The 27,679-nt window shown below is 54.1% G+C and overlaps 3 protein-coding genes across 26 annotated transcripts in view; 2 read left to right on the forward strand and 1 right to left on the reverse strand.

Moving 5' to 3' along the window:
* Positions 1-9,351, forward strand: part of Arvcf (ARVCF delta catenin family member) — a 62,445-nt gene extending 53,094 nt beyond the window's left edge. For 4 of the 10 annotated variants that reach the window (XM_076548482.1, XM_015987918.3, XM_076548485.1 and 1 more), the window contains 15 exons: positions 610-1,109; positions 1,625-1,808; positions 2,269-2,386; positions 2,655-2,826; positions 3,365-3,382; positions 4,235-4,306; positions 5,447-5,574; positions 5,815-5,965; positions 6,247-6,445; positions 6,535-6,646; positions 6,742-6,829; positions 7,114-7,167; positions 7,396-7,481; positions 8,063-8,182; positions 8,590-9,351. In XM_076548482.1, coding sequence (XP_076404597.1) covers positions 610-1,109; positions 1,625-1,808; positions 2,269-2,386; positions 2,655-2,826; positions 3,365-3,382; positions 4,235-4,306; positions 5,447-5,574; positions 5,815-5,965; positions 6,247-6,445; positions 6,535-6,646; positions 6,742-6,829; positions 7,114-7,167; positions 7,396-7,481; positions 8,063-8,170 — 1,990 coding nt within the window. In that variant the 3' untranslated portion in view covers positions 8,171-8,182; positions 8,590-9,351. The remainder of the gene's footprint in view (positions 1-609; positions 1,110-1,624; positions 1,809-2,268; positions 2,387-2,654; positions 2,827-3,364; positions 3,383-4,234; positions 4,307-5,446; positions 5,575-5,814; positions 5,966-6,246; positions 6,446-6,534; positions 6,647-6,741; positions 6,830-7,113; positions 7,168-7,395; positions 7,482-8,062; positions 8,183-8,589) is intronic. The other 6 variants (XM_042259022.2, XM_076548484.1, XM_076548486.1 and 3 more) reach the window with 3 other exon arrangements.
* Positions 9,352-9,941: 590 nt separating this feature from the next.
* Positions 9,942-27,615, reverse strand: Comt (catechol-O-methyltransferase). 14 transcript variants are annotated; one of them, XM_076548500.1, is made up of 7 exons: positions 27,476-27,615; positions 24,701-24,850; positions 16,981-17,097; positions 14,792-14,945; positions 14,176-14,369; positions 13,754-13,885; positions 9,942-10,841 (listed from the first exon to the last, which is right to left on the reverse strand). In XM_076548500.1, the coding sequence occupies exons 3-7, from the start codon at positions 17,023-17,025 to the stop codon at positions 10,650-10,652; spliced, it is 717 nt and encodes a 238-aa protein (XP_076404615.1). In that variant the 5' UTR covers positions 17,026-17,097; positions 24,701-24,850; positions 27,476-27,615; the 3' UTR covers positions 9,942-10,649. The 14 variants fall into 14 exon arrangements, with proteins under 14 accessions (XP_076404615.1, XP_076404612.1, XP_076404613.1 ...); XM_076548497.1 differs by having other exon boundaries at positions 14,792-14,948; XM_076548498.1 differs by lacking the exon at positions 27,476-27,615 and adding an exon at positions 27,353-27,369 and having other exon boundaries at positions 14,792-14,948.
* Positions 27,560-27,679, forward strand: part of Txnrd2 (thioredoxin reductase 2) — a 79,843-nt gene continuing 79,723 nt past the window's right edge. Inside the window, exon 1 of one of the 2 annotated variants that reach the window (XM_015987924.3) lies at positions 27,560-27,668. In XM_015987924.3, coding sequence (XP_015843410.1) covers positions 27,566-27,668 — 103 coding nt within the window. In that variant the 5' untranslated portion in view covers positions 27,560-27,565. The remainder of the gene's footprint in view (positions 27,669-27,679) is intronic. The other variant, XM_015987925.3, reaches the window with a different exon arrangement.

The following is a 27,679-nucleotide window of genomic DNA, read 5'->3' on the forward strand; positions in this document are numbered from 1 at the left end:
ACCCTAAGTCTCTACCATGCACACTAGCTGCAACCCAGAGGCCCTGGTCCTTCCTGGCACGGCCGCTGATCCTGCCCTCTATGCCTTCCCCATTTATGTGTGTAGCCTGAAACCATGACCACAGCCTGAGTCTAGAGTTTGCTGTGTGACTCTGGGCAAGTGACCTGACCTTCCTGGCCTCAGAACCTCCCCTGGGAAGTGGGCTTGAGAGTTCATAGGACAACTGAGAGTCAGACGTGTCTCGTTAGATGGTCTGATTGGAGTGGCCACTCACAGGGAGGATATTCTACCATTCATAGGCTGGTATTGTCAGCTAACGTGACAGAAAGGAGGTGGGATTCCCGCCCTGTCACTGACAGAAGCCACATCGAACCACATTAAGCTACGGCTAAGTAACAGTGTTAATGAGTGGACCTCCTGACGTGGGAAGGAGGCAAGCCCATTTAATGGCTGCATTTGGCCGTAACCGTGACCTTGCACTGGCTGGACTGGGGTGGAACTCTTGGTGTCCACACTGTGTTGGGGGCTGAGAGACAGGATGCTGAACAGGGTGGGGGTGGGGCTGCAGGCCGCTGGGAAGGTGTTGACAGGATCTCTTCACCCTCACAGGGCCTTTGAGGACACGGCAGACGATGCGGGTGAGCTGGTAGATGAGCGGCCTTCATTCCCAGCAGCGACGGCCCCTCTGGCCCAGCCTGAGAGGGGCAGCCTGGGCAGCTTGGACCGCGCGGTGCGGCGCTCGCCTTCGGTGGACAGCGCCCGCAAGGAGCCACGCTGGCGGGACCCTGAGCTGCCCGAGGTGCTGGCAATGCTGCGGCACCCTGTGGACCCCGTGAAAGCCAATGCGGCGGCCTACCTGCAGCACCTCTGCTTTGAGAACGAGGGCATCAAGCGGCGGGTGCGGCAGCTGCGCGGGCTGCCCCTGCTCGTGGCGTTATTAGACCACCCTCGGGCCGAGGTGCGGCGCCGGGCCTGCGGGGCGCTGCGCAACCTCTCCTATGGCCGCGATGCTGACAACAAGGCCGCCATCCGGGACTGTGGGGGTGTGCCAGCCCTGGTGCGCCTGCTGCGAGCCGCCCGTGACAATGAGGTCCGTGAGCTGGTCACTGGTGAGTGGGCCTTGGCCATGGCTGACAGGAGCGTGGCTCAGCCCGTAGGTGGAGGCAGCAGGAGTCTAGCAGGCCCAGGTGCTGGCATGGGTCCCAGGAGTAGAGCTTGTGCCTTGGAGAGCCTGGAGTGGGGGTGGGTCACAGGGCTGACTCTCCATGGCCCTGTGGCCTCATGAGCATCTGCCGTCCATCCACCCCCTCCTGCAGCGGGGAGCGGGTGGGATAAACTGTTACTGGCTGTGCCTCTCTTAGAAGTTGCCCCTTCCCTGCTAACTGGAAGCCACCACTAGGTGCTGCCAGGACGTCTTGCCCGGGCTCGGTGGGGCCCTAGAACCTCTTAGAGCTTTCACTGCTCCTGACTTCTTATGTGAGCCGGGTGTCGCTCGTGGGAATGCTTGCCACGTGTGCAAAGGCCCTAGGTGCCATCCTGAGATCACCAGCCAACCCAAAAAACCCCCAACAAAACTACGCTAGCTTCATGTGCCTGCCGGGGTATTGACTATGGCACATTACAGGCACCCTCTGGAACCTGTCATCCTACGAGCCCTTGAAGATGGTCATCATTGACCACGGCTTACAGACGCTGACCCATGAGGTCATCGTGCCCCACTCAGGCTGGGAGCGAGAGCCTAACGAAGACTCGAAGCCCCGGGACGCCGAGTGGACAACCGTCTTCAAGAACACATCAGGCTGCCTGAGGTGTGGGCAGCGGTGGGGCATAGGCCAGATCTGCAGGGTGGCAGGAGCTTGTCCAATCTTAGGAGATTCTGAGCCACATCCTAAGTCCCTGCGATTTCCAGTGGTGCTGTCCTCACACCCACAGATGGAGCCCTGTGGCCCTGAGGTCCTGCTACAGGGTCCTGATGCTGGGCACTGCTGTTGAAACGATAGGGCAGAATTGCCTGCATATCATGGGTTCTGGCCTCTTGGGGCCCAGCTCTATCCTATTCCAGTTCAGCTGGAAGCCAGAGAACCTGCTTCCTCCCCCACAGATACAAAGCTAAAGCCCAGTGCCTGGGACAGTCAGGCCACCCTGTCCACCTTCCCTGTGATCCAGCAGGACCCATGGTGCAGATGAAAGCCACTGAGGCCTAGGGGGCTGGGGAGTTCAGAGAGGCAAGAACGGGGGTCACTGGTGGTCCTGCTCCCTTCCACCCAGGAATGTGAGCTCGGATGGTGCAGAGGCCCGGCGGCGACTCCGGGAGTGCGAAGGGCTGGTGGACGCGCTCCTACATGCCCTGCAGTCAGCTGTGGGCAGGAAGGACACAGACAATAAGGTGGGTGGGACAGATGGGAACTAGGTTCTCGGAGCCCGAGGGTCACAGGAACAGGATCCAAGGTTGGGAGCCCCCTAGAATGGCATCGGTGGGAGCAGGTAGTAACTACCCAGAGCAGGGGACGTGGCCCCTCCACGCAGTTCCCCCAGCTTAGGCTGACCGTGCTGGTGGTGTTCGCTGGCCATAGCATCTTCACACGTAGGGCCTGGGAAGATCAGCAGCCCCCTTTTTCGGTGTTCGCGCCCAACCAGGCCACCTCTTCCCACAGTCAGTAGAGAACTGCGTGTGCATCATGCGGAACCTGTCCTACCACGTGCACAAGGAGGTTCCAGGGGCAGACAGATACCAGGAGGCCGAGCCTGGGATCCAGGGCAGCGCCACAGCCTCCCAGCGTCGGAGAAAGGACGATGCCAGCTGCTTTGGTGGCAAGAAGGCCAAAGGTGTGTGGGTGAGGCTGGGATATGTCTCTTTCCCCCTGCTCCCAGGGCTCAGGGCTTTCCATGTCCACGGCAGGTGTTCTGGAGGCTAGAAGACAGGTAGTTAGCCCCGTGGGCATGCACCAAGTTGGGAAAGGCGCAGACCCAAGGCCCAGCCTTAATCCCTTTCTGTGGGCCAGGCTGTGGTTTCCACCTTTGTCTCTACTCTGGGGCAGGATTCTGAGGGCCCACAAACGCCACGACCTGGCTATTCACAGAGCACCCTGTAACCACACCCCTTCCCCCGGCACCTGCAGGGTACAGGTTTCAGGTCCCTGCATCCTCCAGCAGAGGCAGTGGTACAGGTGCGCTGCCTTCACCCGCCCCTGACCACAGACCTTCCCTGTGCCTTGTGGGTACTGAGCCCCCAGAGTCTCTGGGGTGAGGCTGCACAGCCTGCTTGCTTGGCCTGGTGTGGGTGGGAGTCTGAGTCCTGGGAGGGGGGTGGTGCTGCTGCTGCTGAGGCTCATCTCCTCTTTCCTGTGCTTCCGCCGCCGCCCAGAGGAGTGGTTCCACCAAGGTGAGTCCCGTGTGTTCTGCTGTCCAGGTCTGGCAAGTGCAGTGGGCAGCAGAGTGACATTCACGTTCCCTAAGCTCAGGCAGTTATTTCCATGACAACTGTAGGGCAGCTGGGATGCCTTCCAGCCTCCAGGCCCTGCCCCACCCCCAGCCCCTTGGAAGGGCAGCCATCTCCATGACAACAGCATAGACATGGCAGAGACTGGAATGCCGGCCCTGGGCGGGTGGGGAGGCCCAGGGGCTGCTGCTTACAAAGTCAGAACAAGTTACCAGGCCCGCGCTGGGACAGAGCAAACAGTGGCAGGGCCCAGGGAGTGGCCAGCACCAGGGGACCATCTGGCCCTCTGATGCAGTGGGTGATGCGTGGCACAGAGGTACTATACGGGTAAGCAGGGCAGGGGCACCAGGCCCTCTGCAATGGCTTGCTGCCCGCTAGAGTTCCCTCAGCTGAAGGAGAAGGGGCTGAGAGTTTAAACTGGCTTCTGTAGGGGCTCAGCCTAGATATGGCCATCCTTCTGTACAGTAAGGGTTGGCCCATGGCCGGCCCCCAGCTGGGGCCAGTTTTCCTCTTAGATGAACTTTCTGGCCCAGCACTGTGGTCCAGTGTGTCACTGGTTCTGATGAGAGGTGAGGTCTCGGTACTCAGGACATGGTTAGGCTGTTCCTAGGCTCCAACAACGCTACCAAGTCCTGGGCCAACCTGCTTCCTTACTCTGAGGACAGTGTATCTCTTCCAGGGTGTTCTTAGTGCCCAGTTCCCGTTGGGCTCAGCAGGAGAGGGCTGTGCCTAACCTGGCACACACTTGTCCCTCATGGACTCGACCTCTCAATGCCTGCCACCCTTGTGTTCCAGGGAAGAAGGACGGAGAGGTGGACCGGAACTTTGACACACTGGACCTTCCCAAACGAACTGAGGCTGCCAAAGGTGAATGGATGGAGAGGCAGAGCCGGAGAGCCTAGGGCTTGTGCTGGCCAGGGGTCAAGGCTTTGTGCCATTGAGCAGGCCTGGAAGGGGCTGGAGGGTCAGATATGCAAACAATTAACTCTCGGAGTTCAGTTTCCTAGAGGATGGTTGGCGCTTGGCACTCTTGGGGGGGGGGGGTCAGCGTGCACAGGTGTTCCAGGTAAACTCCTTCACAGTCACTCAGCAAGCGAGAGGTGGATTGGAGGGATCCTGACAGCGACTGGGCTGTGTTACTTCGAGAGGGCATGACCCAGGGTCCGGCTGTGCCCAAGGGCTTCTGTAGACCAGGGTGGGTCACCCCCGCTCTGTTGTGTCTGCTGGGTTTCCAGTGGGCACTGACCTGACACTCTGCCTGGGAACTAACCCTAGTGAGAGGAGAGACTGCCTGGTGGAGCCCAGAAGAACCCAGACGCCCCTAACCGGGCTGTGGGTGGGTCCAGGCACAGTAGCCAGCCTGTGCAGATGCCTTGAGAGGATAATGGGTCTGGAGAACCTGAGGACCAAGAGACCCAGCAGGCTGAAGGGGAGAGGGATGAGATGTGGGGTGTGGGAGTCATGTCCTGAGCTAGGCAGAAGCCCCTGGCTAACACAGGCAGGCTTGAAGGCTCCTTAGAGCTTCTCCTTGAGGTCTGCTGGACGCCACCCTTGCTGCCAGGCTGGGCCTCAGTTGCTGGGGAGCCCGGGATGCAGGGCCTGTTGTTAGAGGTGGGGCCCAGCTATTCCATCTGTTACTGGTGAAGGTGGTCCCTGTTGTCAGGGAGGGTAGGTGAGCCTTGTGTTCAGGGCTGCTGCCCTGATCATATCCAGGGAAGGTGAGTTCTGTTCTAAAGAAGTCCAGTGTCCATCTCCCTGTACCATACCTCCTGGCTGTGCAGACTGCCAGATTACTTCTTTGCCAGCAGAGTTAAGGAAGGAATGGCCTGGTCCGCCTGCTCTGTCTCCTGGCTGGCTGTCAGTTTGCCCATCTCTGAATGGGGACACTAATTGATACTAAGCATGACTTGACGGTTCAGCTCACCCGAGCTCAGAACGATGACTAAGAAGGGGCTGGAGGAGGGGGAGTTTAACCATGACTCTGGGCTGCCATTCCCCTATGTCTAGGCTTTGAGCTGCTGTACCAGCCCGAGGTGGTACGTCTCTACCTCTCACTCCTTACGGAGAGCCGGAACTTCAACACCCTGGAAGCCGCAGCTGGTGCCCTGCAAAACCTCAGTGCCGGCAACTGGACGGTGAGGGGTTAGGTCGGCAGGGAGGGCAAGACCTGGACGGGAATTCCAGGCACTCCCCTGTTCTGCCCCGGGCCCTTGCCTCCATCTGGGCCAGTGGGAGACGAGGGACACACACATCCTCAGGGTCCGGCAGCTCCGAGCACTGTGCCCTGGCCAGCGTGGGTGGTGTGGTGCGGCTGGGGTAGGTGTTGTGTGAGGCACCTCCCCTCTGAGCAGTCACCTCCTGTGCCACCCTCGCAGTGGGCCACCTACATCCGGGCCACAGTGCGCAAGGAGCGTGGGCTGCCGGTGCTGGTGGAGCTGCTCCAGTCTGAGACCGACAAGGTGGTGCGTGCCGTCGCCATCGCGCTTCGCAACCTCTCACTGGACCAGCGCAACAAAGACCTCATTGGTGAGGACGCTGAGGGTCTGACCCAGGACTTGTGAAGCGGGGCAGGTGTGGGGGAGGACAGGAGTTCAGGGGACTAGACTCTACCCATGTGCTTGGGCTGCTCCTTGGTTGAGCTGTGGGAGCTTAGGCCTTCCTGCCTTGGTCCTTGAGGCTCAGCCTTCTGCTATGGAGGTTGTGGCAGTCCTGTTAATACCCTTTGTCTGAACCCTGCTCCTTCCCCCAGGGTAGGGCAGAGACGTGTCCTAACATCATCTGACCCCGCCATCTGACCCCCCTCTTAGGGAGCTATGCCATGACGGAGCTAGTGCGGAATGTGCGCAACGCACAGGCACCTGCGCACCCTGGTGCCCACCTGGAGGAGGACACGGTGGTAGCTGTGCTCAACACCATCCACGAGATTGTGTCCGACAGCCTGGACAATGCTCGCTCGCTCCTGCAGGCCCGGGGTGTGCCTGCACTGGTGGCACTCGTGGCCTCCAGGTGGGTGAGGGCAGGGTGGGTTTGGGAGGGATGGAGGGGGACTAGGAGAGGAGGACCACTGACGCCAGCCCTGGCTGCTGCCGCTGCAGCCAATCAGTGCGGGAGGCCAAGGCAGCATCGCACGTGCTACAGACTGTGTGGAGCTACAAGGAGCTTCGAGGAGCCCTGCAGAGGGACGGCTGGACCAAGGCCCGCTTCCAGGTAGAGCTGCCCTGCCTTCTCTCGCGTTGCCAGGTCTGTCCCCAAGCAGGAGTGGCACTGGCCTTGCCTCTTCCTTGTGTTTTGTGCCTCCTTAGTCCGCTAGCACCGCCAAAGGACCCAAAGGAGCGCCCAGTCCCGGGGGCTTCGATGACAGCACACTGCCACTCGTCGACAAGAACCTTGGTGAGCACAGGGGGGAGAGGGACCGGGCTTACCCTGAGGCGCTAGGAAGGTGGGTGGGGTCAGGGAGGGGACTTGGCTGTTGAGATGGCTCAGTGCTGGAGACTTTTCATGCGGTCAGCCTCCTGGGAACTCGTCTTCTGTGGGTGCTGCCAGTAGGCAGAAGACGGAAAGCAGTGCTAAGCACTGGAGGGTCAGTGAGGACTGTCCTGTGGCGGGCGAGCTTGTCTGCCCTGCCTCCCCATCCTGCCTCCTGCTCACAGACAGACACTGCTCATGCCTTGCAGATGGGGAGAAGTCAGCCACCAGAGATGTGATCCCCATGGACACACTTGGTCCAGGTGAGCACGTGAGCACACAGGGAAGAGAAGCAGGAGGGACAGCAGCCTGGGATGGGCTGGATCCGGGCTGGGAAGGTAACGAGCTGGGGTGGAGGCCTCGTGGCTGGTTGGCACTGAGACCTGAAGTCGCCTCTCCAGGGCTTTCTCTGTCTGGGCTGCAGGAAGGTCACCTGTCCCTGAGGTGCCCTCCCCACAGCTCTCCGTGCCCTGATCTCTTCCACCCTGCAGATGGGTATGCCACAGTTGACCGGAGGGAACGGAGGACACTGGGCAGTGACTCCACAGGGGACACCTCTGAGAAGGAGCTGTTGAAAGTGAGTGGCAGTGAGCAAGTACCCAGGGAGGCTTCATGTTTCGGCCTTGTCAAGAGAACAGCCATGTCGTGCTAAGTTTGATCAGGGCTCTGGGACATGGGGTGGCACGCGCTTGCAGGGCCCATACATCAGTGAGACTGGTACTGAGGGGTTCAGTGCACACCCCTGTCTGCTACAAAGGAGCCCAGCCACGGCCTGTATAGGACCAAGTCTGAGCAAATGGATCTCTACCCTTCCCTTACACGTGGCGGGGTGGGGGGTGGGGGGGTGAAGGGGAGCGGGTAGGGTATCTTCTGTGGTCCCGGGAAAGGGAAGCACCTGCCACCTACTCTGTGCCAGTATCCTGGCTTCATGTACCAGCCTCTGGGTACATCCATGTGGCACCCATATCTAGTGTGAGCCACACCAACTCCAGAGCCACCCTGTTCGTTCTGCCCGGGGGGGGGGGGGGGGGGGGGGGCCCACATCCACCCCACCCCTTCCCTGTCCACAGCGACCAGCCTAGGCTGCCCGGTGTTGCAGTTAACCTGCTTTTTTTTCTGCTTCTAACTCCTGTCTGCCCTGCTCGCCACGCACTGCAGCCCGACCCTGGCAGGAAGGCCCCTCCGCCTGGGCCCAGCAGGCCCGCGGTCAGGCTGGTGGACGCCGTGGGGGATGCTAAGCCTCAGCCTGTTGACTCCTGGGTCTAGCTTGCATGCCTGGTATGTTCCTTCATTTGGTGGGTTTTCCCCCCTGGACCGGGGCTTCTTGTTTGTCCCTGCTTGCTGCATGTCTGAGCTCCCTGTGTGACCCCGGGGAGGAACCCGGAAGACCCATGCTGAACAGGAGGGTCCTCCCAGGGTTCACAGCCCTGTTCCATCCCCCGGAGATCAGGGTCCGGAGGAGACAGGCCCTCTATTTCCTCAAATACCCCCATGATGGGCCTGTGAGGACCAGCAGGACAGGGCTGGCCCTGTTGTCTAGGCTGTTGGCGTGGCCCCTTCCACACACAGCCACTGCTTCTGTGTGGCCCCTGTGTGCAGACTCCCAGGTCACCCTGCTCCATTGTGCTGGCTCTGCTGCCTGCAGGGTTCCTGGCTAAAGCGTCTGTCTTTGTCTTCTTTTGCAGGGCCCTGGCCCAGCTGTTGGTTCTTAGGGATCACATCACCATAGCTGGAAGGCTGTCCTGAGCAGACCCAGGCCTGGAGCCGGGGCCCCACCCTTATGTGGCGGGTTGGCCAGGCCTCTTGTCCCAAGCCAGGGCCTGACTGTATGGATCTCCCTCTGTCTTACCCTCCCCTCTCCTCCACTCTCCTGATCTAACTCTCCAGGCCTGAGTTAGCTGTTTACTGACAAGGTGCTGTGTAGTGGGAGAGAAGGGGTGGGGTGTCCCCATGCAGTGCCACAGAGGAGCAAATACGAGCCTGGAGTGGAGGTCCTGGGGCAGGCAATAGGACAGGTAGGGACCTCGGGAAAGAACGTGGGCTCCCAAGGGTGGCTGGAGTGCTACCCCGCATGCAGGCTGACCACAGTGAGGGCTGGCTGCTCCAAGAGTCCAGGCAGGGAAGTTTAGGAGGCAGATAGTTGGGGTCAGGCTGTGCTTGCCCCAGCCCCCGTCATGGTTCCTGGGACACCCTCCCTCTGCAGTGTACTCTCCCCAGCTGCCTGTGCTGGGGCCGCCCCGGCTGCTCCTGCATCTGCCTAGAACCTCAAGTAACCTCGGGCCTGACTGCCACAGCAGCGGGGGACCTGCTCCTCAGTGCCTGCTGTTTGTGACTTAGAGATGAAGAGACTGACAACAAGCATTCAAAGTGAAACCAAAATAAGACTCTATCAGCAAACATCGAAATTTTTGTAAGAAAACTTAAAGATTAAAAGAGCAGCAAAGGAACGGCCTGCCTGTCTTCTGAGTCAGCTCACCAGAGCAATGCCCGCCTGCCAGCCAGGCTACAGAGGAAGAGGGTTAACAGCCACTGCTGCCACCTGGTGGACATTTCCTCAAGTCCCCCGGCAGGGGTGTGGGGTGGGGGGAGGCTCTGCCCCTGGCCCTCAGCCCTGCCCACTCCTGTCCTCCTTGGCTCCTGTTGGCACCCTCAGCCCAGGAAGGGCGGCTAGCTGGTTGATGTAGGTCCAGGCGGGATCAGCGGAGGTGGTGCTGATCTTTTCTAATCTGGAAACAGGCCCCTTCTGAGGCTTGGAGGAGGAAGAGGATGGGTGCTTCCTCAGCAGCTGGGTGCCTGGGCAGACGTGCCCTGTGGTCTGAGCACACTTCCTCTTGTGTAAGTCAGGAAGGAGGGCTGGAGAGATTGTCTCCTGAGTGCCACACGGATGGAGAGCAGCAGGGGACAGCGTGGCCCCACAGCTACCGGTCCTCAGGGTCAGGGTCAGGGTTCCCAGTCATAGCGTGCAAGGGCGGACTGTCACGTTGTACAGCAGGGAAGAGAGCAGTATGGTGGTTGAGACAATAATTGAGTGCATCTCTTGTATCCAAATAGTTAGAGCTTTAATTTCTTTCATGATAAAAGATCATATCATAACTAGAAAATGGGATATAACTTGGGAAGACAGTCTGTAGCTCTGGCTGTCCTGAACTCACTGTGTAGACCAGGCTGGCCTTGAGATAGGAGCTCTGCCTACCTTTCCTCCTGGGTCTGGAATTAAATTGTGCTCCACCTCACCTGGAAAGCTTATGACTCACTCTAAGGATGAAGTGTGAGTGGCTGGTGACAGTCGCAGGCGCTGTGGCCATCTGGATATTCCCAGGTTCCTGACTTCTGGGGGCCCTAATTGGTGATGGCAGTACCCAGGGACCTGGCACTGACCCTGTGAGAATCTCTTAGGTGACACCGTTGGTGACACCAGCAGGATGACCCCTGCTCTGACTTTTCATTCCCTTTGGTTTTCTGGTGTGTAGGATTGAACTCAAGGCCTCTTGCATGTGGGGCAGGCACTGTGACCATTGCACCTCCAGCTCAGGTCAGCCTTTGCTCACAGCTGCTTCCCGGGTCTGCTGCAGTGGTTTTGGATGGTGAGTGAGCTCACTAGCTGTAGAGTGTGCCAGTGTTGACAACCTGGAGCCACAGCACTTGAGGACAGGCTCCAGAAGCACAGTGGGGTCAGCATGAGTGTGTGTCATCAGGCAGAAGGAAGCTGGAAGGGGATCTCAGGGTAGGCTGAGTGGTCACGACTTCATGGGCTGCTTGGACCCTTGTAGAGGGCCTTCTCCAGGCCGTCTACTGTCTCCCGGTACTCCAGGTATGAGCTGTAGTGTGTGCACTCGAACTTGGTGCTCCCCCGCACATATTCCAGGAAGTCAGGGGCTCCCGGGACGATGACATTGTCAGCTAGAAGAACTGTCCCCTTGCGCAACAGGCCACATTCCTGCAGGGGACAGACAGGGAGGGTCATGAATGCTTGGCAAACCCACTGCAGTCTAGGGGTAGCTGTCCCCCCGTGGAGTCTCTTCCTGCTACCATCCATCCTCCCCAGTATCCAACCTGGCCCTAGAGGGGCGTGTGGGCACCACAGGTTTGTAGGATGAGAAGAGATGGGGGGACCAGAGGGCCAGTTTTCCTTAAACACTCTATGCCAAAAATATGGGTCGTCACCAACAACCTGACCTTGAGGATCTGTTCTGGACTTTCCACCTGGGCCAGGGAAGGAAGACACTAGGTGCCTGGGCTCTGAGTAGGAGGAGGGAGCTGTTTCTGGGCCCTCAAAGCAATGGCTCTAGAACCTGTGATTGTGAGAGACCTCCCCTGTAGGGTACTTGTCTATCCACTCCGGCAAGTATGTCTGCTGACAGAGTGACAGCATATAAATAACAAAGTACCTGACAAGGAGTGGACCTTGGGGGGGGGGGGGTGCAGAGGGGCCGGAAGCAGCAAACGGGACACCTGGATGTCTTATTTGAAGGTTGCCCAGGAAGCTTAGGGTTTGTTTTTTACATAATCATGACACAAAAGTTAAAGCAATCCTGTCTGATGTGGCCCATATCTATAATCTCAGCATTCAGGAGGCTGAGGCAAGAGGATTGAAAGTTCCAGGGTAGCCTGGGCTACATAAGCCATTTGTCTTCAAACACATACACACAAAGCAACCCAAAAATGGGAAGTAAATCCAGTAAATAGCCAGGGCTGAAGTGTACCTCAGTGGGACCTTGGCCTAAGGTTCTGTTCCCAGCACCACACACATAAAATCAAAACATCCCCACCATCCTAATGCAGGGGAGTCTGTGCCCTTGCAGAACAGAGCTGTACTCCTAACCACAGTCCAGGGCTCCAGCTCCTCCCAGAGAACATGTGGGCTGTGAGAGCTGAGGGACCCTCAGGCAGTCAGTAAATTCAGGGATAGTCTCATGCGCTACAGTGTGAATGAGCTTCCCTCTGAACCATAGTGAAAGCAGAAGACAATGTCAAGTCAGCACTGGATGGAAAGACCTTGGTGAAGAAGTGCTGTGGAGGAAGGCATCTACCCAGTCCAGAAAGGGGCCCTGCAGTTCAGGAGGGGAAGAAAGGGATGAGCAGGGAGTTCCCGGCTCAGCCAGGGACCTGGAAACATCGAGAGTCCCATGGTGACTGTCAATAAGACTAATGACGTCAAGACATAAAACTTCCTGATTTCATCGCTACAGGAAGATGGGCACTTTTGGAGGGGCTGGCAACCTGCTGCCCTTCAGGAAACAAGCCCTATCCTGAGGCAAAGGCAGCACCTGTCCTGTCTGTATTTGGGTACCATGAGCCTCCTGTAAGACATCTCAGGTGAATGTGCACCCGTGTGTGAGTAACTGTGATTCTAGGCTAAGGAGACAGGGGAGTGCAGAATTCTGTAGGTAAGATGCTGTGGACAGGGTCTCACTATGTATCCTAGGCTGGCCTCAAACACGATCCTCCTCCAAGTGCTAAGTTGAAACGCTCGCACTAAGCCTCGTGGTGAGGTTAGTTTATGATCACCATTCTTAAAGGTTTGTCCTCTGGGTTCAGTTCTCTACAAACATACATCAAAGAAGAAAATCCAGTGCAGCCATTCCCAATACCCCTGTCTTCAGGAGCTGACTGCCAGGCTGAGCTACAGTGCTGGGATCCGGTAGTTTCTTAGTTACTGAACAGCAGTGGTTGCTGTTTTCCTAAAAGCAGGCCCCGAGATTGTCACACACACAGAGCTGCAGAGACCCACTCCCTGCACTGAGCCTGACTGCTCTGCTGTCTGTACTCGTGTACAGTGTCTGCCAGGGGTGGGCCTGTCTAAGCCAGCTGCCCATGGTTGGCCTGCCCTGCTGGTCTCCGTTCCATCCCCTACCGCCGGCCCTCTTGCTAGAAACATTCTCTGGTACAACTTCCTGGCCCTGCTATATGCCTGACTCCCACCACAGTGCTCAGCACCTCTACAACAGTTTGAAGGACCTCTGAGGTACCCTCCCTGTGCACCATCCATGCCTCCACAAGGTCAGCCAAAATCCTTCTGGATGCCAGGACCCACCCTCCCCATCACCTGCCCAAATCTCATTCATGCCTGATCTTTCCTCTGTGCCCTTACATTCCCCAGAACTATCTGACCCACACCCAAGCCACAATGGCCTGTCCTGCCCATGGGCTCCTTGGCCGACCCCTCACATTCCAGACCTCACTGTACATGACAGGGTGTACAACTCTTGAGACAACTGTGGCTGGGCCAGAGCACAGGGACAGCTCCATGCTGGCTGTGGAAGACGGTGAGGAAGCCCAGTGAAGGCCAAGGAGCCCCTCTCGCTTTTCTGGCCACAGAACAAGGTCATGTCTCCTCAAGCTCGTCACTTGGGAGTGGGGTGGCTCCCCTGTCTTCACTGGGGGCCTCTGCCAGGTGCAGCTGGCAGAGCAGCAGTTTTGAGGCCTGCGGGGGCTAGGGAGATGCACTTGTATAGCTGAAGCTTCAGGAAGACCCAGGCCATGCTTGCCGTTCCTGTGGCTAGCCCAGTGGACCCCCAGCCAGACCCATGCTGAGGCCAGTTCTGCTCCCTTGGGGACTCAGAGCTATGTCCTTCATCCCAGGTGTTCTAGTCTCTGGTGCTCATCTCACTCCCTAGCAGACCCCTGCTTGCAGGGCAGGGGATCCCTGGCCTGGCACTCCTACCCAGAAGCCCTCCCGTCATTTCCACCTGCCACAGGGCCTCTGCAGCCCACCAGATTCCCAGCCTGACCCCAGGCCCTGCTATGCCCTTGGGCCACCACAGTAGGGGTCCTCAGAGGCCGAGGCGCAGGTACCCCAGCAGTGACAGCACAGAAGCCATCCTGCCAGGCAGGGCCCGCTCAGCTCACCTCCAGGAGATGTGTATCTGGCAGGTAGCGGTCTTTCCAGTGGTCAAGAAAGACCATGTCTAAGGTGTCCACATCATACTTGGTCTTCAGCTGCGGGATGAGGTCCTGGGATGCCCCAATGAGGATGGTGACCTGGAACAGTATTCTGTCAGTGCTGTGCCCACAGGGATATGCAGGAGCCTGTCTGGACCCCACATGGATATATACATCATTTCCTTCGGGGCTCCAGAGAGGAGTCTACTGTTAGTCTCTCCTGGGGCAGTCTGGAGTTGCTGGCTCTGTAGGATAGGTCAGGGAGACTGTGCCCTAACCTGCTGGGGTGTCTTCCTGTGACATGGCAGGTGCTCAGTGACGGAACCAATCCCCTCTCCCTCCCCACTGCCCGCTCAGCCCTCCCAGCCACACTGGTTGCAGGGCCATACTTGGTCCTGCAAGCCTGCCAGGCTCAGCATCTGCCTGGTGATGGCAGCATAGTCGGGGTTCATCTCCATGGTGAGGAGCCGGCCTCCAGGTGGCAGCAGGCGGGCTATCCGTGTGGCCGAGTAGCCACAGTAAGCTCCCAGCTCCAGCACCAGCAAGGGCTTGTACTCCTGAATCACTGCATCCAATATTTCGCCTAGAGGGTGGTGAGGAAGATATGAATACGAGCAGGAGGGGAACCCCAGCCCTGGTCGGGGTCTCAGCCCTCCCTAGGCCAGTACCTTTCCCACTTGTCTCAAGCTCCTGATTGCTGCTTAGAAAGGTCCTTAGCCTCCTGATAGCCCAGAGGACCTCACTATACATCCCCTGGAGAGTCCTCAGGATTTTGCACACCACACCACCACCCCACCCCACCACCCCACCACCCCACCCGGATCCCACTCTCCCAACCACCTACCTGGTTCCTTCATGTGTAAATGTTACTGTCTCTAAGCAGGTCAGGCAGGGGCATGAATCATGATTCCCTCTCCCCTTTAACAGGCTCCCCTGCAGGCTGGACCACCACGCCCAGTTCTGGGTTTCCATTTCTAGGCCACCGCCTGCAATTGGGCCACGTACCTTTCACTGCACCCACATGCATGGCCCTCTCCTCTGAGCAGTAGGTGTCAAAGGCATCCATGACGCTCTGGGGGTCTCCAGGCTTGGCATGCTGCTGCACATAGTTAAGGATGCGCTGCTCCTTTGTGTCACCCATGAGCAGGTTGTGGACTGGCTGCTGCACGAAATCAAAGCAGAAGATGGTTACCAAGGCTCAGCCCAGGCTTCCCAGGAACAGGAGGAAGGCCAACAACAGGAGACCCAGTGAGATGACAGCGAACAGCATCTGCAGGACCAGAGCAGGGAAGACAGGTTTATGTGCTGTGTGCCCTTCCTGCCGCACCCACCACGTGCTCAGCTTAGTACACTCATTGGTCCCTTGTGCTAAAGGAGGGCCAAGGTCCAGAGATTATGCCCACATGACTCACTGGGTCAGAGCCAGGGGAGACTCGCACCTTGCTCACCAGCCAGCTGCTGGCCAGAGCCGACAAATGTGGTTTCCTGGAGCCGTGTGGAGGCCAGTGAGGCACAGATCCCAACCCTGGCTGCGTTCTCAGGGAAGGAGCTGACATCTCACACTGAACTGGCATTCTGACTGTTTCAAGCTGAAAGAGGAACTGTGTGTGCAGGATGGGTCACATGCCCTGTCTCTTCCTACATGCAGCAGAACGTGAAGATTTCTTGGGAGTGGGTCCGCTGTTACCAAGACAGAACAACAGCCTTCATCAGCAGAAACTGTTCATGGGGATGGGGACCCAAGTAAATGATCTCACTGGAGTGACACTCATTTTCCAGCTGGATTCACAGCCCCTTAGATGACCAAGTGAGATCCCTAGAATCACACAGAGATCTGTGTCCTGTTTCTCCCCACAGAATTATCACTTTGCCTCATAAAGCAGGGAAACCTTGGTCCTTGTTCTTGATTTCCTTTGGGTTGTGGATAGAACCTTGTGTGCTCCAGGCAGGCACTCAACTACTAAGCTGCATTATCAGCCTGATTTCTTGAGCCAGGCTATGTAGCCCAGGCTGGTCTTGAACTCATAATCCTCTTGAGGGCTGGGATTACAGGTATGTGGTACCATGTCCAATGTTTTGGTCATTTCTCTGGTCCACATCTCCTTGAGGAAATCTCCAGGGCTGTGCAACATTAATCCAATGCATGTGTTCTCCTCCTGCTGCTCAGCCTTGTGTTGACTGATTGACTTGCTGGAGACCCAGAAAGGAACTGAGGGAGATACTGGGATCGACTGAAGTAGGGAACACCTCCAGATCCAGATCCTCTGAGATCATGGAAAAGGGCTGGTGAGCTCAGTGGTACAGTGCTTATGTAGCACACGAATGGCCCCGAGTTCTGCTCCCAGTACAAGGTGAGTGTGAGTGAATACGATCACACACACTCACCTTCTAGCAAGCAAGAGCTGGGGAGAGGAGCCCAGGATCTAATCGACAAAGCTCGACAGATTCCACACTGACACTGAGCAGAGTTCACTATTCACGGCACGAGCTCGTGATTTATACCACAAACTCTAAACAGAAAGACACAGGAAGGACCCAGAGACACTTCCACCAAACACTCTGTGGCCATTTACAGTTCCTTCCAGAGCAGGCACTGACCTCAGCTGGGAAGGCTTGTGGAAGTCTTAAAGGAGGCAGGCCCAAGCCTAGGTGTGATGGCTGCTTCAGGACAGTCTCAGGAGAGAGCAGAAGTGACCCAAAGCTGAGGGACCATGGGCACTGACCCACTGACATGACCCAAAGCTGAGGGACCATGGGCACTGACCACTGACATGACCCAACTGAGGGACCATGGGCACTGACCACTGACATGACCCAAAGCTGAGGGATCATGGACACTGACCCTTTGACATGACCCAAAGCTGAGGGATCATGGGCACTGACCACTGACATGACCCAAAGCTGAGGGATCATGGGCACTGACCACTGACATGACACTGGCTTCCTTTCACTGCTTTCTAGTGGCTTAGATTTCCTAACCCATGCTTGGGTGTCATAGTTTATGCTGTCCATTATCCTTACTAGAAGGAGCTTGTGAGTGGTGAGACAATGAGCTATTTTGTTCTATCTGTCTGTCTGTCTGTCTATCTGTCGATCTGTCTAGCTCTGTAGTGTGTAACATAACATGTATAACGATTTAAAAACTGGTGGCACAGGGAAAGGCTGGGATGCAGTTCAGCTGGCAGAGCACTTGCCTGGAGTTCATAAAACCCTGGTTCCAGGCCACACCAGCGTAGCATGGTGGCACAACATTCAGGAGGTGAAGACAGAGGTCAGAAGTTCAAGATCATCCATGTGAGTTAAAGGACAGCCTGGAAAACATAAGATCCAGTCTCAAAAGGGGTGGGGTAACAAGGAAGACCCAGAAAACCTTGTAGGAAAGTGTCTTAACAACATCAGTTATGGTTACTGAGGAAATTCATATCAAAGCCAGGCTGGAAAGAGTACTTCACTGTCACTGAAATGGCTTTTTTCTGGGTGGGACACCGGGGATCGGGCACAAGGCTTTACTGGGCTACACTGCCAGCCACTTACCTTGAGACAAGTTGCCATTAAATTGCCCAGGCTGACCTTGAATGTACTCTCTAGCCCAGGCAAGCCTTAAAATATACTTCCTGACTCAAACCCAAGTAGCAGGAGCCTGCAACACCAGGCTTGTATTTTTTCTGTATTTTAAAGTAAGATAATAAAGTTGGCTAAAATATGAAAACATTGGAACCCTTGCACACTGCTGAGATGAAAACTGGTGGAAAAAGTGTACTGATTGCTCCAGAGCCATCCCAAGAATCACCACGTGACAATGCTGTGCAGCCTGAGCTGAGAGCAGGGCTGTGTCTGCTCTTGTTACCAGCACGTGACTCACAGAAGCCCAAAGTGGAAGCAACCCCAAGCTTCTCTCAGCTGAAGAACGTCAGTTGTCCAGACACAGAATAGCAAATACCACAGGAGTCCACTCCCAGGCGGGAAGCAGATCAGCCACTGGGGCTGAGGAAGGGGGGAATGTTCAGTGGGTTCAGAGTTACAGAAAGTCGAGAAAGTTTTGGTAACAGTTTCGGTAACAGTTTCGCAGTTGTGAATGCCCTTTGTGCCAGACAGATGGCCAAGTCTGATGTTTGTATCTTAAACTTATTTACAAAATTGCCAGGGGGTACACTGAAAAGGGATGTTAATCATCTGCTTAAAGGCTGTTTATGCTGAACCCTGAGCTCTGTACAGCTCATTCAGTGTGTGTTTAACACACTTCTCCAGCTTGTCCGAAAAAAACAAGTTCCTGGATGTGAGAAACTTGATCTTGATGCTTGATAAAAAACCCGGCGCACCCATGCCCACATTAAGGTCTGGGTTAGATTCTTCACTGTAGTCAACTACTGACTTTGGGTTAGTACAAGGAGAAGGAAGCTGAGCCAGTTATTCTTCAGATGAGCTTTATTAAGAGAACGCCTCAAGCCGGGTGGTGGCGCACGCCTTTATTCCCAACACTCGGGAGGCAGAGGCAGGTAGATCTCTGTGAGTTCAAGGCCAGCCTGGTCTACAGAGTGAGATCCAGGGCTACACAGAGAGCCTGGAAATGGGGCTGGGAGTAAATCCCGGGCATTCTGACAACATTGGGAGCGACAGCATTGAATGGAAGAGAGGAAGGCATGATGTACAGCCTGGGGTGTGAACCAGGCCTGGACTGAACCATGAACTTCCCTTACAGCTGTGGGGGGATGGGCTGCCAGGCCCCAGCAGGGCTCCTGAAGTTCTTGGCTAAGAGGGAGAAGGTCTGGAAGGAGAGAAAAAGACAGGAAAGGACAGGGAGGAGACAGGGAAGACCGAGCTTGGCAGTGCACACAGGAGGTGGAGGGTCAGGAGAGAGTTCCAGGCCTGGTCTACACAATGCATTCCAGGCCATCCAGTGCTGCACAGTGACACCTGACTCAAAAGCCCCAGGGCCACATGAGATTGTGTTTTAGAACAGGTGGAGACCAATTACCTCCATGATAGCCTCCAGGCAACATTCCCATCCCTAGTGCTTCCGGGTGCCTCCAGCTGCCATCTTTTTTTAAGATTTATTTATTTATTATTATGTATACAGTGCTCTGTTTGCATGTATCCCTCCAGGCCCAAAGCGGGAGCCAGATCTCATTTGAGGTGGTTGTGAGCCACCATATGGGTGCTGGGAATTGAACTCAGGACCTCTGGAAGAACAGCCAGTGTAGATGTAACCAACCGTCTTATTAAATAAGAAACACAGAAACAATGTAAAAGAGAAAGCCAAGAGGTCAGAGCTCAGAGCTAAAATCTCACCCTTCTGCCTGCGGTGTCCCAGCTTCTGGAAAGAGAGCTATTCCTTTGTGTGTCAGTTGTTTCCCTAGTCATTCTGCCTTCTCATTGGTTGTAAACCCGAACACGTGACTGCCTCGTCACTGTCTGAATGTACAGCCCCCTAGGTCTTAAAGGCATATGTCTCTAATGCTGGCTGTATCCCTGAACACACAGAGATCTATGGGATTAAAGGCGTGTGCCACCACCGCCACACTCTGTCTATGGCTCTAATAGCTCTGACCCCTGGGCAACTTTATTTATTAACATACAATCAAAATCACATTTCATTACAATTAGAATACCACCACAAGTCAGTGTTCTTAACCTCTGAGCCATCTTAACCCTCCAGCTGCCATCTTAAGAAGGAACAGCAGTAATGGAGTTTGGACTCTAAGGTTGCAAATACCACCTGAGCTTTCTCTGTGTGGAAGTCTCTAGGCAGGCTGCTGCTGCATCCCTCTGCATCCGGACACAGGCTTTCCGAAGGGTCCCCTGCATTCCACAGGGTGCACTCTGCCTCAGATCAGATCTGTTTCCTCCAAGATCAGGATGCTCTTTGAGCAGCAGGGAGGCCAGAGAGCGACTTGTGGGTAATCATGGAGCAGGAATCCCAGGCCTGGCCTTAGGACAGGTCCTGGGGCCTGGCACACCTCTCACTGCCAAGCAGTTCTCTCCTCTGTAAACTGAGGCGAGATGCCCCCAGATCCTGCAGGACTGAAGAAGGCAAGGCAGGACAGGTTACATAGCACCTGGTACCTGCTGGCCGGCCACAGACATGCCCAGGAAGCACAGAGCATCCATCCAAGACGTGGGTAGTCTGGCCTAATGAGCCAGCCCCTGGGACAGCAATAAGCCCAGCTTAGATGCCTCCAGCACTGAGCAAGCATGGGCCCCACACCCACACCAACTCATGCACATAACACACACACACACACACACACACACACACACACACACACACACACAATCCTCAAATGAATAAGGCTGAGATGTAGCTCATGTCTAACGTCTGAGGCTCTGGATTCAGTCTTTAGTATGCCATAAAACTGGGTATAATGAACCCACATATACCCAGTTCCCAACACTCGAGGGGGAAGGCAAGGGAATCCAAAGGTCATCCTCAGCTATGTAGCACATTCCAGACTTGCCTGGGCTCCATGAGAACCTGTCTCAAAGCCTCCTCAGTGCCCAGGGCAGGGCTCTGCTTTCTTCTCATAGCTTCTGCTTTCTTCTCGGCTTTCTTCTCAAAGCCAGCCCCTCGTGTGATCCAAGGCCTCTGTTCTGCACAGCGCTTTCACGGTGCAGCTGATCCTGCCCCACCACAGGATGCTTGAGAGACCCAGTATGAGGGGCCTCCAGAGAGGATGGTGAAGGCCAGAGAGGGCTTGGCAGGCCAGTGGGGGTGATGTTCTCTATCTGGGAAGCTGCAGTTCCAGGCAGCTCATGGGCTGGTGACCAAGGAGGACCCCAGCAGCTGTCCTGTTGGCCAGGCCTGGTTCCCCACCACCTAATCCACTGCCTTGTCCCAATTCCAAAAGAATGAGTTCTCACCCCACAAGTTTTCTCTTCCTGGTTCCCTCTTCTAATTCACTGCTCAGCTAATGGTTACATAACCACCACAGAGCTGGAGTCCAGGGATCATCCAGTAAGAAACTGTAACAGTTAAAAGGTATTCACGCCCCCAGACCCAAAAGTGTCTGGCTCTGCAAAAAGAGACTTTAAAATAACATTCTATCACTGTTAAATGCTCTCAACAACCTGTGTCTCCTGGATACTAAACCAATAAAGGAAACAGGTGCCTTAAAATAATCTGCCTCTGATAAAGCTTATCTCAGGTTAAAAAAATTAAAAACATGCTCCAATCTCTCTGTCTCTCTCATTAATGCTAACCAGTACAAGCAGAGATCCAAACACTACAATGGTCATCAGCCCAAGACTTTAATTTTCTCATGGCTGATTCATAATATGTTCAAAATTTTTGTAAGCTCCAGAAACCAGCTTGAATCCATCTGGACAGGTCGATCTACTTCAGATAAGTGCAACCCAAAAACCTGGTCCTGGGACTCCTCTTCCCTCACCCTGGGACCTCCCTGAAGGTAATTTTTTTTTTCTTCTAAGCTTTTCTCTGTCTCACCTGTCCATCAGAAAAGCAGCCAGAGTGCCAAGCCAATGATGAATGGCTCTGAGGTAGCAGATGACAGCCCACCATGCCAGGACCCGTCTACCTCAGAAGCCCCCTTCCCTACCCACCAAGAGTCAACTGACGCCCACCAAGTCAGCTGGAAGCAGTTTTGGGGGAGAAACAGCACCTCTATTCCTGTTCACCTGCTTTTTTATAATAAGCAAAAAGTCTAGAATGTTAGGATTCTGCCCTTACTCCAGCTGCATGACCACACATGCGCAGTTCAGGAGTTAAGCAAAGGGTCTTGCAGTTTATGTCACCAGTGTGTGCTGGTGATCACGTACTCAAGGTGTGGTCACACGATCTGTGCCTTTAAGAGCCATGACTCAGACCACACCCACTCTCTCACTCTGTTCTGCTCTGTCTCTTCCACACAATCTTTCCCGATCCTCGCACCTGCTTTTTCCCCAGGCCTGGTTCTTCTCCCCCACCTCTCTTTATCCTAATAAAGCTCTAAAACTAATACTGGGTTCTGTCGTGACTATGACTTTTCCACTCGGTAACCAGCGCCACCACCATCACCGCATATCATTCATTTCAGCTGGCCCTGGTCAAAAATCAATATATGACAATAAAACCACAGGAACAAGGGCTGGAGAGCAGTTGGTCGCAGTGCTTTTAATCCCAGCACTTGGGAGGAGAAGTACACCGATCTGTACATGAATTCCTTTTCTTTTTTTTTTTTTCTCCAGTTTTTTGAGACAGGGTTTCTCTGTGTAGCTCTGGCTATCCTGGAACTCACTCTGTAGCCCAGGCTGGCCTTGAACTCACAGAGATACACCTGACTCTGCCTCCCTAGTGCTGGGATTAAAGGTGTGCGCTACCACCACCTGGTTATGTAGATGCATTTCTAAATGGTCTTAGTAAATAAGAAAAAAAAAAAAAGAGTCAATATAGGGGTGAAAGCCAGTTCCTTCCTGTCTACCCACACCTTTATTGCCTCGCTGTTCTGCCCTTTCATTGGCTATCTCAGCCCAGCTACCTCATTCCCTCTTCCTATACAGCTCTGTCACTTTCTGTCTGTCTGCACAGACCTCTAGGCCTCTATGGTTGGTACTGGGATTAAAGACGTGTGTCACCACACTTGTGTCTGTTCCCCAGTGTGGCCTTGAACACACAAGGCCCTGCCTGCTAAGTGAAAGAATTAAGGGCGTGCTGCCTGACTTCTTGTTTACTTAAAATGGCTGGCCTTTCCCCCCTGATCTCTAGGCAAGCTTTATTTATTAATATACACATAGTATATCGCCACATTTCAGCACAAATAAAATATCACCATACTGATCTTTGTGAGTTCAAGACCAGTCTGATCTCCATAGTGACCAAAAACCTCCAAAAATAAAAAATTAAAAATGAAAAAAGAATTAAGGACATGGAACTGAGTAAAAAGGAAGGAAGACTTAGGCTTGAGTGCTGTCATACAGCACATTGCTACTCCATAAAAGTTTCTATTATTTGGCTGGGCGGTGGTGGCGCACGCCTTTAATCCCAGCACTCGGGTGGCAGAGGCAGGCGGATCTCTGTGAGTTCGAGGCCAGCCTGGTCTCCAAAGCGAGTTCCAGGAAAGGCGCAAAGCTACACAGAGAAACCCTGTCTCGAAAAAGTTTCTATTATTCATCAGGTGGTTATAAAAAGAAGCTGGTGGGCTGGAGAGATGGCTCAGTGGTTAAGACTACTGGCTGCTCTTCCAGAGGTCCTGAGTTCAATTCCCAGCAACCACATGTGGCTCACAACTATCTATAATAAGAGCTGGTGCCCTCTTCTGGCTTGCAGGGATACCCGCAGGCAGAATACTGTATACGTAATAAATAAATAAATAAATCTTGAAAGAAGAAGAAGGAGAAGCAGCAGCAGCAGCAGCTGGTTTCTCTTGAGCTATCCATGACTCCTAACTATTCAGTCAATTATACTTTGTTAAACTAAATCGAAACATTTATCTCTTCTTCATTGTCTGATCCCTCCAAATATCAAACTTGTCAAGTGCTTCCTTTCATGGTAAACATCCTTGCACAGATTTAATGGGATCTGTGTTCTCCCAAGCACGACACAAGTGCGAACTTCAGGAGAGGGTGGCAGACAGGAGTATCCCTTTGGAGAATGATTACCCAGATGCAGGGAGCGCCAGAGGGCTTTAAGGAACTAAGTCTGAATCTCTTGAGCCAATGTTTACAAAGCCCTCTTGAAAAACCTCGATGGCCGAGAGGTCACAACTTAGCAAGCTCCAAGTTAGCAAGGTACATGAAGAGATTGTCTCAAAACAAAACAACTCCATGTTGTAGTTTAAAACAAACAATTATGCACCAAACCATGGGATATGGTGGTGCACAGCTTTGATCCCAGCTCCCTGGGTACAGGTAAATCTCTGAGTTCAAGGCTAGTTTACAGAGTGAGTTCCAGGACAGCCAGGACTACACAGAGAAACCCTGTCTGTCAAAAAAACAAAGTAACAAGCAAGTAAATATATAAAAAGAAAAACTTTCTGATTATATTAGAATTGGCCTGCTTATTCATACCAGTACAGTAAGAATAGTAATTGGTCTCAGAGGTCCACAAAGAATTTTAAACTTTTCAAAAGCCTCTGAAGGCTCAAAAGTGTCCTAGAATCTTCCATCAGACCTCAATGCAGTATCCATAAATTTGGGTGTACCTTGTTCTTATTGAGGTCAAAGTATCCTGAGGTTGCTGTGCCTGCCTTGAACTCACAAAGACTTGATTGCTTCTGCTTTCTTAGTGCTGGAATTAAAAGTATGCGTAGCTACAAACCTTTTTTATTTTTATTTATGTGTCTGTGTGTGTGTGCCCAAAGAGAAGAGGGCTTGGATCTCCTGGAGCTGGAGTTACAGGTAGTCATGAGTCACCTGATCTGGGTGCTAGAAAACAAACTCAGGTCCTCTAGAAGAGCAGCATTTGCTCTTCACCCCGATCCATCCCTCAGAACCCAGAGTTTTTGTTTTGGTTTTTGAGACAGAGTTTCTCTGTGTAGCCCTGACTGTCCTAGAACTTGCTCTATGGACCAGGCTGACCTCAAACTCAGAAGTCTGCCAGTCTCTGCCTCCTGAGTGCTGAGGTTAAACATGTGCACCATCACCACAGGCTTAGAATTCTTTTTTAAACAGTAATCATAGGCTGTGGTGTAGCTCAGTGGTACAGAGGGTTAGCATACACCAAAGTCCTGGGTGCAATCCCAGCACTGTGCAGAAGTCAAAATGCTGCTTTACCTTTGATCAAAAGGGAGGTGATTTGTGCAGCTTCTCAGATTCTCAGTTCCCTTTCTGCTCCCATCTTCTCCTGGGGCTTGGACTTGCTCCATAGCCAGGACTGGCCTGAGTTCCTGAGCCTCCTGCCTCTACCTCCCAAATGCAGTAATTCAAGCATGACTGCTATACATCTTCATGCCCAGATTCAGATTCTGAGGATTTATGACCTACCTCTGCATCGGGTTTCATCCTATTTTCTTACATGCTGTATTGATTTTTTTGGGTGTTGGTGGAGTCCATGTAGCCCAGAGTAGCATCAAACTTGCTATGGAGATGAGGATGACATCCAATTTCTGATCCTCCTGCTTTACATTTTGGGTGCTGGAAATAGAGACATATCTCACCATGCCCAGTTTCATTAAGTGTTTGAGAGAATCCAGGGTCTCATATGCATGCCAGGCAAGCACTCTACCCTTCTCAAGTCAGGAAACTTTAGGGGAAAAGGAAAAGAAGCCCCTTATCCCAGGATCAAGTTTATGTTTTCCTGTGGGCTGAGGGTCAAGAAACTTCAATACAACTGATAAACCCAAAACTTCCTACAGAAACAATACTGTTTCCCTAAAGGCATTGCAAATGACTTTAAAACAATTGGGTCAGGAAGACCAATCAGTTCCGAATCCCAAAACCACTTAAAGTCAAACATGGAAATACATGTCTATAATCCCAGTGCTGTGAGACAAGAGAGAGAGAGAGAGAGAGAGAGAGAGAGAGAGAGAGAGAGAGAGAGAGATGGCACCTCAGCTTTGGGCTAGCTAATATAGCACAGGCAATGGTAAACAAGAGAAGATACCGCCTCAACCAAAGAGGAAGGCGGGAAAAGAGCCACGGTTGTCCTGACTTCCACATGTTCATCATGGCATGTACTTCCCCATACTACTCAACACAAACACACATACCCACACGGAGTCAGGCATGGTGGCTCCCAAATGTCGTCCCAACACATGAAAGGCTAATGCAGGGTCCTGGTGCAAGTTTTAGGCCAGCTTAAAAAGGAGGAACCAGCAACAGGAGCAAACTGTGCTTATTAGAGCCAGAATGTTTGCGACTTGGAGCTTCACTGTGGCAGTGCCCTGTCATCCCCTAATTAAAAACGTCCCTCACGAGAACATCTCGCAGCTTCATCTGCGAAAAGGAAACTGTGCCCTCTTGTTTTCAAACACAGGGTCCCATTCTGTAACACAAGTTGGCATAGAAATCACTGTGTAGCACAGACAGGCATCAAAATCATGATGGCCCTCCTGAGTGCTGGGATCCCAGGTGTGTGCCATCTCACTCTCTTAATCCTTCAAACTCGGAGCAAATACATCCACATGTGACATCTGGCTTCAATGGCTAAAACTCTGTTCTCAATTTTTCTCCTTCCTAATTTCTTGTCACTTGGAACAAAAGCCCGACAGTGTGGGTCCTTGTCGGGACCCATTCTTGATGTAGCGACCCTGATAGAAACTTTAGAGCCTTTAACACACCAAATACCCTATACACAACCTTCTGCCTGGAGCCAGGTGCCATGGGCCACGTGGGAAGTCCTCTACTGTGTCCATACACTGTCCCTGGAAATGATCATGCCTGAAACCTTGTGGTCAATCACTTCATTTCAAACACTCACAGGATACCTAGAAACCCTACAGACTGCTGCTCAACTACCCCTGTCAGAGATACCTGGCCACTGGCATCTAGAACGTGATCAACACATGTCCACTGGACTCAAAGTCAATTTGTAGCAAACATTAACTTTTATTGGTTTTCTCAAAACTCGCCCTCATAAAACCCCTGCTCCTTCCAGCTAGAGAGTATCTTTGTCCTAGTACACTTAGTCCTTGTGAGATGAAAGGTCATGGAACAGAAATGGACTTCTGTTTAGTAGGATGTCTCTCCTCCCTGGAAAAGTGTCCTCTCCTTGATCGAGAAGGCTGAGCCACGTTTGGCTAAACTCCTTTTAAAGACTTAACCATGAACCGTCTGAGAGCTCAAGGCTGCATCCCTAGATCTAATTTCCCCTAGCCTCAGTTTCTGTGGGGGAATGGGAATGAAGTTCCTTAAGTCCCATCCGGCAGGAAAACCATGAGGGGCTTGCATGGACCGCCCTTCCCTTCCCTTCCCGATTTTGGTAATTGCTCCTCACTGACTTCTGCACTCCCTGTTCCCCTCTGGATCCACTGGTGCCACCTCTGCCCAAATGGGGATGACCCGGCTAGGCTCCCCTGGCAGCGTTCCTAGGTAAAATCTGCCCCTCCATTAGAGGGGTGCTGTGTCTCTGTGACACGCTGTCCTCTTGGGCCCTACCCCACCACAACTCCTAAAAGAGGCTACAATTACCCGTGCCAGCTCCCACCGTACTCCTAAGGCTTGGAGGGCCAACAAGGACCCCAAAGTCCCAGGCTGGAAGACTTCCTCTTTCTCTCACATTGTCCCAAAGCCTGCCCCAGGCTCCCCAGCTTCAATGGGTAGCCCATTCTCTTGCATAGAGAGACCCAGGGTTAATCTCAGGCCTCTTGGAGAACTCCTGTTGAGGAGATTGCTTAACAGCTTCCAACTCCACTGACCACCCGTGGGCCTGGTACCTCGGACCGTCTGGTCCTGATCCAAGAACTAAGTGAGACCCTCTCATGATGGGCCAGGCCTGGATGTGCTGCATCCTGTCCAGGTTAAGCCCAACTCCAGGGACAGGCCCCCAGGCTTATCTCCCACCCCAGCACTGATCTTTAAGCTCCCCGCAGGAGTGTGAAGACCTGCTGGCTTCAGCGCCCCCAGCCAGGAACAGACCCCTTCCCAGTGTCCACGTTCCCCAGCCGCGGCCCACGTTCCCCAGGTGAGATCCAGTACCCAGGTCTGGAGACCCTCGCCCGAGGTCAGCGCCCTTCAGCCCAGTCCCGTTGCACGGGTGCAGAATCCGATCCCGGGTCTGAGCTGAGCGCGGTGCAGGCCTCCGGCCGCCTCAGCACTCACCTCGCCCAGGCCGCGCACAGGTCTGGCCGGGAGGCGCGAAGGGCTCAGGCAGCGCGAAGGGCAGCCCCGGCCGCCTGAGGTCCCCGCACCATGGCGGCGATGGTGGCGGCGCTGCGCCGGCCGGTCGCCCACTTCCGGTCGCGGACACGGGCCTGGACACGCGGGGTCCGGGGCGCGGCGAACGCAGCGGGAGGTAGGGTGGGG

Source organism: Peromyscus maniculatus, chromosome 12 (genome assembly GCF_049852395.1).
Source record: "Peromyscus maniculatus bairdii isolate BWxNUB_F1_BW_parent chromosome 12, HU_Pman_BW_mat_3.1, whole genome shotgun sequence".
Taxonomy (NCBI): domain Eukaryota; kingdom Metazoa; phylum Chordata; class Mammalia; order Rodentia; family Cricetidae; genus Peromyscus; species Peromyscus maniculatus.

Excerpts from the sequence above, each read along its gene's own strand:
- Comt (XM_076548494.1), bottom strand. The coding sequence starts at position 15,360 with ATGCCAGTTCAGTGTGAGATGTCAGCTCCTTCCCTGAGAACGCAGCCA. Across the intron at positions 14,949-15,198 it reads TCTCCCCTGGCTCTGACCCA|CAGCCAGTCCACAACCTGCT; the intron begins GTGAGTCATGTG and ends GATTTCGTGCAG. Across the intron at positions 14,370-14,791 it reads GCATGTGGGTGCAGTGAAAG|GCGAAATATTGGATGCAGTG; the intron begins GTACGTGGCCCA and ends ACCACCCTCTAG.